Source organism: Rhipicephalus sanguineus, chromosome 3, assembly GCF_013339695.2.
Source record: "Rhipicephalus sanguineus isolate Rsan-2018 chromosome 3, BIME_Rsan_1.4, whole genome shotgun sequence".
Lineage (NCBI taxonomy): Eukaryota > Metazoa > Arthropoda > Arachnida > Ixodida > Ixodidae > Rhipicephalus > Rhipicephalus sanguineus.
In genome coordinates, this window is record NC_051178.1 from 53004622 (window position 1) to 53016980 (window position 12359).

The 12359-nt window shown below is 47.1% G+C and overlaps 1 protein-coding gene across 1 annotated transcript; it reads right to left on the reverse strand.

The window, feature by feature from the left end:
• Nucleotides 1–386: 386 nt before the first annotated feature.
• Nucleotides 387–12069, reverse strand: LOC119385471 (uncharacterized). Its single transcript, XM_049414002.1, has 3 exons — nucleotides 11738–12069; nucleotides 9367–9482; nucleotides 387–685 (listed from the first exon to the last, which is right to left on the reverse strand). Exons 1-3 carry the CDS (start codon nucleotides 12067–12069, stop codon nucleotides 387–389), a joined length of 747 nt encoding a protein of 248 aa, XP_049269959.1.
• Between the last annotated feature and the right edge of the window lie 290 nt (nucleotides 12070–12359).

Consider the following 12359-nt stretch of genomic DNA (forward strand, 5'->3'; position numbering starts at 1 on the left):
CGCTGTTTTACGTGACGAACTGAAGCATACTCGCAAAATTCCTTAGCATGACTCACGGCTTCTTCGTACTGATTAGCAATTGTTAGAGCTCGTGAGAGCGTCAGTGAGGAGCCCTCAAAAAGTAACCGCTCACGTAAATGATTATTCGTCGTTTTCGAGACAAGCTGATCACGTAGCATCTCATCAGTGAGGCTTCCAAAATTACAGTCGGCAATGAGGATTTGTAAAGCAGCGACGTATTCTTCCGCTGTCTCACCTGCATGCTGAGCACGGCGACTGAACCGTTGTCGAGCCACGATGACGTTGACTGAACGCTTGAAATGGTCCGAAAGCAGGGCGATTGCAGAGTCATACGCGTCATTCGTCGACCCGGCGTCACCTGTGCTCTAAGGACTAGCAGCGGAAGCAGAGCCAGACAGCAAGTCCGCTGGCTTCAGTGTAGAGAAGATCCGCTGCCCCTCCATACCAAGACATGTGAGCAGGATAGCTTGTCGGCGTTCGGCTGGAAGCTCTGAAGCTCCAGAAGCCACCATGTACGTCTGAAAGGCCTGCTTCCACTGGTCCCATGGGACAGCCGGATGACCAGGCGAAGGCAGGAAAGGCGGTGGCGGTTGCAGTCCCGGAATGCTCATTGTGGTGATGCAGCAGAAATCACCAGGACTCTTGCTCTTGCATGGGTTGAAATCTCGTCGCCAATATGTTGTATTTAGAACAGAGAGAAACAATTCATCCGATGCCTGAACATCATCTTCTTTATTCCATGTCCCCACGCGACCATCCTCATCTTCTTTCATATACAACACACTAGTTCCTCTCTATAGAGTTTCAAGCAAGCACTTCAACGCGCCGCACGCGATGAGAGAAGGATGTTGCAATATCTTGAAAAATGCACGCCTTATTGCGAAATCATGTGTCTTCGCCTTCTCCCACTCTTCCCTTCAGTTACTGCGAGTTGCGAAACACACCCCTCCCCCTCGACCGCATTAAGGAAACCCCCGCCTCCCTCCAAAGAATGCCCCTGGATCCGCCCCTGCGTTCGGATGCAGCAGGCGCACATCGAAGCGTGTAAGAGAGCACGACGGCGTGTTGGTGAGATGATCTGTATTCATCGAGTACAAAAAAAAACGAAGACAGCGATGCGTTGCTGGCTATTTGTTGACTGCGTACATACAGGCGGAAAGAGGTTGTGTAGAAGTAGTCTCACCAGCGCAATTGGGCCTCTCATCGCGATCGCCACATTTACGCCGGCGAACTGGCAGTCTTCAGCAAGACCAGGTGCTTGAATACAAAACTGCTACTGGAAACGGTACGTAAAAGAAATGACCATTTTCATAAATTGCGTTGCATGCATGGTCGTTATTTCGGTTGCCTACTATCACTAATATCGTCGCGCTGAAGATCGCGGACAGTAATACCGACCGCATCAGGGGCGGTGGGGGCAAAGGTTCATCGCGGCGCCCCCCTCCCAACTAAATCAATGCATGAGGCAGACTTTGCGGCCCCCCTCTTAGGTGACTAGAGGGGGCGGCCGCCCCCCTGTTTCTCTCCCCCCCCTCCATGCGCACGCCTATAGACCCGTCAAACTATACGACCGGAGGCGCTTTTGGCGCGTTTTGTGAACAGAGCAATGCAAGTCCGTTACGATCATATAAGTACCAGTGCAGACATTCGCCTGGGCAACAGACGCGCTTATGTCGATAGGGCAATTTTTGCTGTGCAAAAACAGCGTTTTTGGGACATGACTGAAAGAGAGAGTGTTTCCGTCACTCGGAATAACAAATGGCAGACGCCCGCTCCCGGTTGGTCATGGCTAAGATGTCTGCTGTCATTTGGCACCGTCACGTCCCCTGACAAAGTAAAGTGAGCGTCTCCAGATAGCTTTAGCATCTCAAGAGTTGAAAAATGACAATGCCAGCCTTGTTTGCACCGATATTCAGGAAACGGTTTATCCTCTTTACGTATAAGATTTCCAATTGCGCAGTTTCTGCTTGACTGTGTTTTTTTTTCTTCCAGAAATAAAATCGAACTCTCCCTTAGAACTTCTTGCGTTCCTTCGCTGTACAGAATTAACACAATATTCTTTTTATATAAAAAAAACCGAACATTAGTGTAAGGTGCAGGTGTTGCACGTGAACTTGAACCGCTGGCTGATCAGCGTTATGTTAGCAGATGAAGTAATGTGATTCGCAGAAGTTTGAACAATGATTCCAGGTATTTGTTCCTTCAGTGCACCATCCAGAGGTACATCAAGGTTTGCAGTGGGTTTCGAATAAAGCTATAGTAACCTATGTTTGATAACGCTATTTACCAGATAACATCATAAGGCGTAAACGTTCGTCCGAAAACGCACATGTTCATCACTCTTGCAAAATCAAAACCGAAACCGCCTACACTTGGGCTACTTGGCGCAGTTACACATGTGCAGAAGCTCCGCCCCCGTAGGTCTGGCTATGCCGCCGCAGAAAGTTGTCGCCGCGTGTAAGAGGAGGCCACGGTGCAAGAAATAATTTAGGTGAGCGAACGGTGCGAACGGAGCGGTCGTTAGAGACCAGGGTGTCGGAACGAAATGTTTTTCGTTTCGGTTTTAGTTTCGTTCCACCGCAAAAAGTTCCGTTCCGTTTCTGTTCCGGAACGAAAAAAAATGTTCCGTAACGGTTCGTAACGGTTTTTTTTTAATGGAAAAATTTGAAGTTAAGGTAATCTTAACGAACATTGTATTTTTGATGTAGTTACTTGCCCTGCTGTTAGGAAAGTGGGACAAGGGTAAAATACGTTCTTCAGAGGAGCGGAAGTAACTCTACCCCGAATTTCTACCAACTAGCACAAACCAGTATTAATTTCAAAGTCATAGTATTTATTTTCTCAAAACACAAATACGAATTTTTTAGTGGGCTCAATGCTTTGTGTCAAGGGAGTGAGCACGATCTCAGAAGCAGCACGTCATTGAGTGTACTCTCTGATGTGCGAGACCACTGTTCTGATAAAGAGATCGCCAGGCCTGCACGACACTCGCAGTACAGTCACAACGAAAGCTGGAAGAGCGGACTTTGTAGAGCCCGCTGGAGAGTCTTTTGGGGCAATAATACAAGTTCACATGCAAGGTACCCACTACGCCATAAATCATCCCAATTCTTCTGAAGTACAGAAGTTCCCACTATGCCATTTTTCGTCATTCTTCGGAGTCTCGTGGTACACGCTACACATCTGTAAGACATTATGTGCACTTTGCGCTGTGACTGATGATGATAAAGAATTATGGCTGAGCACTGCAGTGGGTGGGAAGCAGTGTGGCGGAATGGGCGCCTCCATTCCATTTCAATTCCATTGCGGGGAATTATAACTTGCCGCAATTCCATTCCTTTCAATTCCTCGGAATGAAAAAACTTAGCCCATTCGCACTACGGGAATGGCCGGGCAGTTCAATTCCATCAATGTAATTTTTCCACGTAAGAAAGGCATCTTGATAATTTTATTCAGTTAAGAATGAACGCCCCATAAAGCTGATGTCATCAGATGCATTAAGAAATGCAAGAGTACGCAAAACAGGTTACCAATGTCGTGGGATAGTAGCTTGGTTACATATGTCGTGCAGTACAAGCACCCTACTAATTCCTATAGGGGCAGTTCTCCCGCTACCTATAGTATTTGCATGGTCAGCATGTTTGAACGAATGGTGGTGTTTTAATATTGTGTATGCTTAAATGTGTTAATGCTAAAATGACGACGTAGCTTATTTTTATGCTGACAAAAGTAGTATTCAAGACTAAGCAGTTTTGCCACGCGTCTGGAGCGGTTGTGAATATGGAGAAAAATAAGATTTGGTTAATGAGGAATAAGACCCTCTAGATCTGCTGGTATTAATTGGAACAGGGCACCGTTCGGGCACCTTGTGCCTTTGTATCGAATACGGAACACTGGGCCGCACTGCTCGTCAGCACTCACGCTTGTGAAGCGCTCCTCGCAAGCATAGAACCACTAGCGTGGCACTGTGGTAGAAGACCCGACTGCCACGCAGAGGGCGCGAGTTGAAATGCCATCCGATCCTAGAAATTTGTTTCTCGTTAATTTTTTTTTTATATCACGCGATAGCGGTCACGGACACCGGCGGCAGTGGACAACTACGGCACCAAAATCAGCTGTTGTTATCTCATAACAGCTTTCGCTGTAACAAACTTCAGCGCCGACAATGCCCTCTCTACGCTGGCCTGCGTGACAGGCGCGCGAAAATCCACTTGCGTTAATATAAACATCTCTGGTTACTACTGTTTTCGTTTTTCGCACAATTTCAACATATCTTTGCTTCGGAATTCCTGCCTGAAGTACGCGCTAATACTATACCCTCAGATATGCTCACATTGCACGAGCTTAGTTACTCCGGATTGGGAAGTTTTCTCGTGAACCGAAAAACGATTGAAAAATTTCGTTTTCACTCCGGAACGAAATAATAAATAAAGTTTCGGTTACGCTTTCGTTCCGGCCCAAAATATCGTTTTTTTCGTTTTTCGGTTTCGGTTTTCCTTCCGTTCCGACACCCTGTTAGAGACAGGCGGATTAAGTTCTCGTTTTCCGCGTGCCGACAGATGGCGCGCCGGACTGCGGACCGTGGCGGGCTGCTGGCAAATGCCGCAAAGCACGTCCGGCACGTGGGCGATGGTTTCCAAATCCGAAAAATCGAGTTATCGCGCGATGTCGACCACGCGACACGTCGCGCGAACGGCCCGTTTCGTCGCGCATAGCGTCGTTCATCGCTGTGCAGTGCATTTTCACGCATATGGGGTTTCGCCGTCACATCCCACGTACTACGTTAGCCGTGCAGTGCACGCACTTTTTCTTGTTGCTGCCGTTGCTTTTTGAACTTGTTTTTGAAAATGTCATAGGGGCCAAATGTTTTTGCGCTGCGGAAGAATGGGCAAGTGCTTTGTGCCCTTTCGCAACAGTGGCTACGAATCCTGCAAAGAGAAGTACGCGCGTTTCGCGACGATACTAACGGCGAGATATTTATATACACCATTTACCACTGGCGGTACGCATACCTCTGTGGAGCTTCAGCGTGGCAGAGGCATGCCCACTATCACCGGTGAGATGGCACAAAAGACGCTCTTTAAAGGCTGCCGCCCTGCTCGACTTTCGCCGGAGTTGACATGCGCGCCTGCGCGCTGTATTTTGACCTACAGGGCGTGGTCGGCCGTGTTCGCTCGTTTGTGTCTTGAGTGGGAAGGTTTGTAAGTGTTCTGCTTTCACCGAAAACTTTCGGTTGAAGCTATAGACCTCATGAATGTCACTTCGCTCGCTGCAGCGGTTGCGTTTGCGAAACGAGTGAGCTGCCAGCTAGAAGAGCCAAAGTACGGCACAGTTGGTCGTGCATAGTCGACATCTTTCAGCGCGCTGCTAGAACACAAAGGACGCACGAACACATAGCCACACCCAGGTCTAGCGTGAACTAAAAACTGTGACGGTTAGTTCGCGTTCGTCCTGTATATACTTGTGTGTCCTTTTCGTGCGTTCATCTTTGTGCTTGAGCCTAGCGCTGTAAGTGTCAAGCTCTTAGCCTTTCTGCGTAGAACATTCCAATTTATTGCTATCGCAATCACTGCTTCGCGCTTGCGGCGAAACTATGCCTTGTCTTTTTCGAAATCTGGAATTCGTCACTCTGACAGTCTGTGTGCCAGCAATCCCACAAAGCTTCAATATGGAGGCTTTTTTCTATCTGATACTGATGCTGTCTTTCTTCGCGCTGCGTTCCAGCTGCAAGGAACGCCAGTTTGACGTGCAATAATGGAATATTCGTGTTCACTCTCAGTTCATTTTATCGGTGGTACTGATGCCAATATTAAAGGGACCCTCAAATTCACTTTCCACGTTATCATCCAATGACCTCTATATCATAGTTTAATAAAGCGTAAACTGCTATGAGCTCACAAAAACAGCTGATATTGGTGGCGTTGTCGACCGCGCCGCCACCACCAACGGTGCCCGTGGCAGCTATGGCGCATAAAGGAAAAAAAAAACAGCAAGTCAGCGCAGCAATTGCAGCACCATTCCAGCGAAGCAGGAGGAGTGGGCTTTGTGAGCTCCCTAAGAGCGACTACTGGAAGTACAGTTGCAAGGCACCCACTAAGAGCAAATTATCAGCGTTAAGCGAAGTACTAAAGTACACACTACGCCATAATTCAGTGATGCTACCGAGGACTTCTGATTTGGAGCAATTTTTGGAGCATCAAAATTTCCGTTTTGGAGCACTTTAGAGCAGCAAAAATTATCATCTTGGAGCACTTTGGAGCAGAAAATTTTGCACCTGGGAGCACTCCGGTGCAGCAAATTTTACATCCTGGAGGGCACTACATAAGCATATTGCATTAACATTCAAGCCCCTGAATATTATTATGGGGCTCTTATGAAGGCTAGAAATATTTCGATTCATTGCAAATCTCATGGAAAAAGTCATCTCAGGAGAACTCCATACTTGACTCGCTAATGAAAAAATAAAGACTCATGCAGTTGAGTGTTCTGGATTAACCTCTTCGGCGATTATTCTCGACACTAACAAATATTTTCGACACTAACGCCCGGGAAATATATGAAGCGTTCACGATTCATTCCATTGGGCCATCATGTGTAAGCGCACTGTCCATCGCACTAACCAACAAGGAGATTAATTACCTCCGTGATTGATCTCTGCTTTTTCATGCACTAGTCACGGCGCAGGCGTAGGGCTTCCCTCTCCCTCATCCTTTCTTGTTTATCTATTTCCAAGGAAGCGTATATATGTGTTAGTACGAAATAAACGCTCATGTTGTTAGCCAGCGCAATGTCCTGTCTGTCTTTCTAGTCCCGTGTACTCGCGCTCTTTCTGACGATGAAACAGAATACCGGTTCAATAAAATTGCATTTTATGAAATAACACTCTAAATACATCTATGTGGTTATCAGCAGACGTGGTAGACAAACGCCGCGATGTACAGCAGTGCCTCAATTCTAAAGAGTCACCCTGTCCCTAATGCATTCTCCAAGGCGAAAGCCAGGTTCTTTTTCTTATAGATCGACGGGTCGATGCTCCCCCTTCCTCTCTGCAAGCTTTCTGTACCTCACCTGGTTTTGCGCTAGCTCCATGATCGACGCACCGATCACGGAAGCAGTGTAAAGCGACGATGTCATGTGATGGCGTCATCACGTGACGTCACGATACTATATGACGTCATGATGACGTCACAAGTTTTGACGATCTATGACGTGTGATGACGCCATCACATGATGATTTTTTTTCATCAATCGATTGACGCCGCCGACGGTCAATTTTCGTGTTTGATAAAGAATCTAAGGCTTTCGCGATAATATTGCGTATTGGACGTTAACAGCCTGGCCGTTAACAACATGGCCTTACATACCAAACGGTCCTCCACCATGACACCTCTGTGCCGTGCGCGAAACAGCTTCGCTTATCATCCCCTTCACATAGTGAAATGGCTCTTTTTTTTTTAATTTTTATTGTGATAGCATTATATGGACACTCTCGGTGGATTTTTGCCGTCTTCGTTGCCCTAATTTTCCGTATAAAGTCCAAATTAATAACATCACCACGTGCATTCTAGCCGCGGGTAAAAGCTCGCGAGCTTTGGCGACGAACGCGGCTGAAGCGGCCGTCTGTCTCCGTCGCACGGAGAGCGCCTGAGATAACATCTTCTCGCGTGCGGGCCTGCCGTCGATTGCTCACCAAACAGAGGGGAAACGCCCCGCCCGTCTTTCGTAAGGAGCACTAAGGAACGCCAGGGGAGCGGAGGGGGGGGGGGGGGGGGGGGGAAGGGACCGCATCGTTCGAAGGGCGCAGTCGCTTGCGCGCGAGCTATCTCGAGACATCAGGTGACGGTTCGTAAACTTGCTGTGCTCTCAACGCTTACTTCGCGTTTAGAGAACTTAGAGCACGAAAACGCTTCGGTTCCTGGAGCGGCCATATTCCCTTTATGAAGCGTTTTGTTGAGTTACGCGAGATCGGATCCAAAAGAGTTAGCTGCTAGCCTTACTTCGTTTAACAATACAATTTGTTGGTATCGCATTCATTGCTTCGCCCTGAGTTTTTTTAACCGTCAGCTATTGACCCTCGAAAGCGAGGGGCGGACATGTAACATGGCGTAACCGCTTCACTGTGGGCCGGCAGCGACGGGCCCGCTACTGACAGCTGCGCATTTGCGGCTGCTCCGACCAGGAGATAAGCTTTTATTAATGAGATTACATTTTTAAAAAAGCAAGCATAAATTCGAATTAGAACCCTAGCACGTGAGCTCGAAAGGGCAGGGCCTTTTAGGGGATATTTACCGCAGAGTGATTACAAACTCGGATGTGCTGAGGGAAGGAATTGCGAAAAGGCTCTTCTGGATGAAGATTCATCGATAAAGTATATCTGAGGAAAAGTGTCAACGCGTTCCCACCATTCGTGTGCTCTTTCATAAACGCGAAGCAAGGAAAATTTGGTATTGTTCCATATATCTACTGCTAGCGATCCCAGATTTCATTCCGCGATGTCCAGAAACAGAAGTGACAGACATTTCAGCGGCACGCATGTAGTGATTACTGAACATTGCTTTCCTTGCGTGCCGCGGGACGCTTGAAACGAGCTATCAGCAGCGTTTCTGGAACAGGGGACGTCCGCCGATGAATCGCCGTCGCACTTTCTCGCTACCGATAGGCCTAGACGTCACGAGCCTCTACGGAGAGCGCGTTTTGCTGTCGAGCCGACTTGCAGAACAGAAGCTGCGTCGGCACCGTGCGCGGCATCGTGGCTTGCTCGGGACGCACGCGCGAGCGCTATTTATTCAGCGGAATAAATCTTGGTCCATGGTTGCGACTTTGGCAGCCCCAAGATGAAGCTGCACATGTTCTGACGCGCCGGCGGTGCGATTGCCGTTGACAGACGCCCCCAGACCCGAGGCTTTGGCGCAGTTTGGCGCAATTTTCGTCGATATTATCAGGATGGCGCAGTAAATACAATTTGGCGCACTTTGGCGCAGCTGGCGCGGGAGTGGAATCACTGCATAATTCCTCATTTAGCGAAGTTTATGTATCCCCTCAGCGTCTGTAAAAAATTGTTTAGCTGAGCACCTACGCAGCTACAGACTTTGTTTATGCTGCGGCTGATGATGATGAAGAATTGTGGTTGATAATTTTGTACTAGGTGGTAAGCTTTCAACCACTCGCTCGTTACGCCATTCATATTTTGTGACGCCGGCGGTTATATTACTCTTCTGCCATGCGATATTACATATGTCAACGTCCCTGGTTCCTATGTAGGTTTGCGATAGGTGAAGGCCAGTGTCTGTTTCTAAATCAAAGCGCGTATCAAAACAAACGAAGGGAACAAGAACTCATACTCACAACTGTGCGTTAAATCAGCCGCTTGATCGTGTTTCTTGCATTTTCTTAAGTAGGCGTCAATGAAGTCACGATCTTCCTTGTCATCTAAAGTTGCCATGTGACGGCCCAGGTGGGTGCTGCAAAAGAAGGTGTTACATTATGTTCCGCGTTATCTCTCAGGTCATTCACGTACTATTCCTTCGAAAAAACGTGCTCATCGCTTCTTTGTACATAGTTGCAAAAACACTTGACGGAAACATGGAAATTGACAAACTGTCATCCCTTTGTCTACATATTTTCATAACACGCATCGCCTTTTCAACTGTGAAATCTGTGTGGAGTAGAAACTTCGCCAAGATCATAATACAAAGCCTACAACATGGCACAATATGGCACAACGCGCAAAAGAAACTGTCGCCCTTCTTTATCTTCCCTGGTAACACAGTACCATTTGTTTGTTTAAATGTACGCAGTAAATCACAACAAGCAATAAAAAACGAGACAAAACGTTAGTTAACACTAACACCGCAGCTGTACGACTCATACACATAGGTACACACGCAAAGTTAGCCCTGTCTTTAGATCTTTGGAGCATGAACATGGCACAATATGGCACAATGCGCGAAAGAAACTGTCGCCCTTCTTTATCTTCCCTGGTAACACAGCACCATTTGTTTGTTTAAATGTACGCAGTAAATCACAACAAGCGATGAAAAACGAGACAAAACGTAAGCTAAAACATCAACACCGCGGCTGTACGACTCATACACATAGGTACACACGCAAAGTTAGCCCTGTCTTTAGATCTTTAGAGCAATAAGCGACATCGCACTTGATTCTCACATAAAAAAGCACTGCTCACTTGAGTTTTTATTCATTACGCTAGGTCTTGTGGGAATCGACAGCGCCTTCCCTTGCGCCTCGTTCCCCTGCTTGCGCGTAGTGCCGGCCCCGCGCGGCTGGATCACTGGGGATCGCCGTTAAACGGAAGCGTGGCGGCAATAACCTCGGCACATGCCGTGCATCATCCTCCCCAGTGTCGCACATCGCGCTAGCATACGTCACTGTACCACGCCCGTGCGTATTGGCCGCCAGTGACAGCGCCAGTGACGCTTGCAATTTTTGCGGTAATTATACAGGTTAAAGTGAACAAAAAAATCTGTATGCACAGATATTTTTTTCGTGACTAGGCCATTGAAGCATTTCTTTACTATTACAAAATTTGCTCATCTATTTTGCTAGTTGAAGCACGCCGTCAGAATTACTGTAAATTTCTTGAGAGTTCAATGATGCTTTCTTTGCGGATATCTTTGATGACTGAATCTCATATTGTGTATAATGTCACATTGAGAAAAATGGCTTCACCATGTGCCAGAGCAGCCAGAGTCAGAAGCCATCACATGTAGCTAACTCTACAGGCAACATAAAGCCACTATAACATTTAGAAGGTCCGGTACATTAGTGCAAATAATTCTCGTTAAATCAGCATTTTCGGTAAAGTCGTTGTTTGGATTCGAAGCTTTATGTGAAACTTAAATTTGATATTTAAAAAATTCTTATAGTGGGTTCCTGCAGCAAAGACACATTGATTAAAATTTATGATTGCGGAGTAACGGCAGAGGTAACGTCTGTTACTTATTTTCGGTAACGGTAACGGTAACGCGTTCCTTTTTTTATAGTGTAACGAGTAACGTATTTAGTTACTTTTTTTTTAGTAACGCCTACAACACTGGATTTGAGCTACAATTTCTCTCGCTTTTGACTATGCCGCCTGTGGAACCTGGCAACAGTTTGGCGCTTCGTCACCGCGAGAGATGTTCTCAAGCCTGCAGCGAGGGGTTCACCTGCTGCCTTGGCAGGCGACTTCCCGTCCGTGCGATCGGCTCCTCCCTTTGGGTTATAGCCGTAGCGCCGCAGGCGAGCGCACTCCATTGGTCTTGCAAAGCTACCCTGTTCCACCCGCAATCCCGTGATTATCCCACTGTGCTGCATCTTCGGGTAATAAACCCGTGTTTGTTGACAAGTTCCAATTCCTTAATATGCGTAGTGTCGGACAGTCGACCAACCCGACCATATCGTCATTGTTCGCTGTGGCGGTGCAGGAACGTCGCATCCCTTCCCGGTCGCGTTCGTTTGGTAAACTTCGTGCAAACCTAACTTCACAACCTTAAACTACACTTTCCAACAGCAGTATTCAAGGACTCATGAGTTGTTTATCGTTACGAAAAGCTTTGTATTTCCATCACCCTAAAAATGTTTTCCGTAGAGACTGTTGTTTCACGAACAATTCGGCTCCCACCATTTGCCATGGATAGTGTGGGACATGATATCGCTTAAGGCTCAACTCCTCAACTATTTTTGGTCAATGCAATTTGCGGGAACTTTGGCTCACCTTGCGAATTCCTCAATTGACCTCATGGTTCTCATGACTCTGGCCATACGAGAGGACGGCAGGTACCAGGATAACGTCCTGGCTAGAGACGGAAAAGATAGCACCACGCTCCCGGCTCGATTAGTCATGAATTCAACCCGTAGTGCACTGCAGAGACGCTTCTGTTCTGGGTGTCCAAATGGGTACCGGTAGCCAAGCACGAACATCTCGATGTTGCTCAAAGCACTGGAGAGAATGAGGTCGAACAGGTCTATGGGTTCTCCTTGGGACTTGGCTATTTCACTCAGCAGCAGTCGACAGCCTTTTTGCTCAAAAGGTGGTGAAGCGAGCATGGAACCATAGGCGGACATATAAATTACGATAACACGTGCTCCTTTATTTTTTCCCAAGCATGTTATCCAGGTTGCCCTCATAAAGCAATTCACATACGCGGATGAGATTGATTAGTACATAAGTCTTTAACCCGTAAAACAAAAGTAGTGTTGTCACAAACACCACGATAGAAGACACCGAATGAATTATATGTTTCACGATATGCAAGAGCAGTACCTGTATCGCATTGCACCTACACAAGCTTGCGGGTGCTATAGCAGTGAAACCAATTCTTAACGAAGGCTTATAA

Bases quoted from the DNA above. Each gene is read 5' to 3' on its own strand.
- LOC119385471 (XM_049414002.1), bottom strand. From the start codon at position 12,069: ATGCTCGCTTCACCACCTTTTGAGCAAAAAGGCTGTCGACTGCTGCTG. The intron at 9,483-11,737 runs GTGAGCCAAAGT...CTTCTTTTGCAG, and splicing joins TCAATTGAGGAATTCGCAAG to CACCCACCTGGGCCGTCACA. The intron at 686-9,366 runs GTGAGTATGAGT...ATTGGCGACGAG, and splicing joins GGCTGATTTAACGCACAGTT to ATTTCAACCCATGCAAGAGC.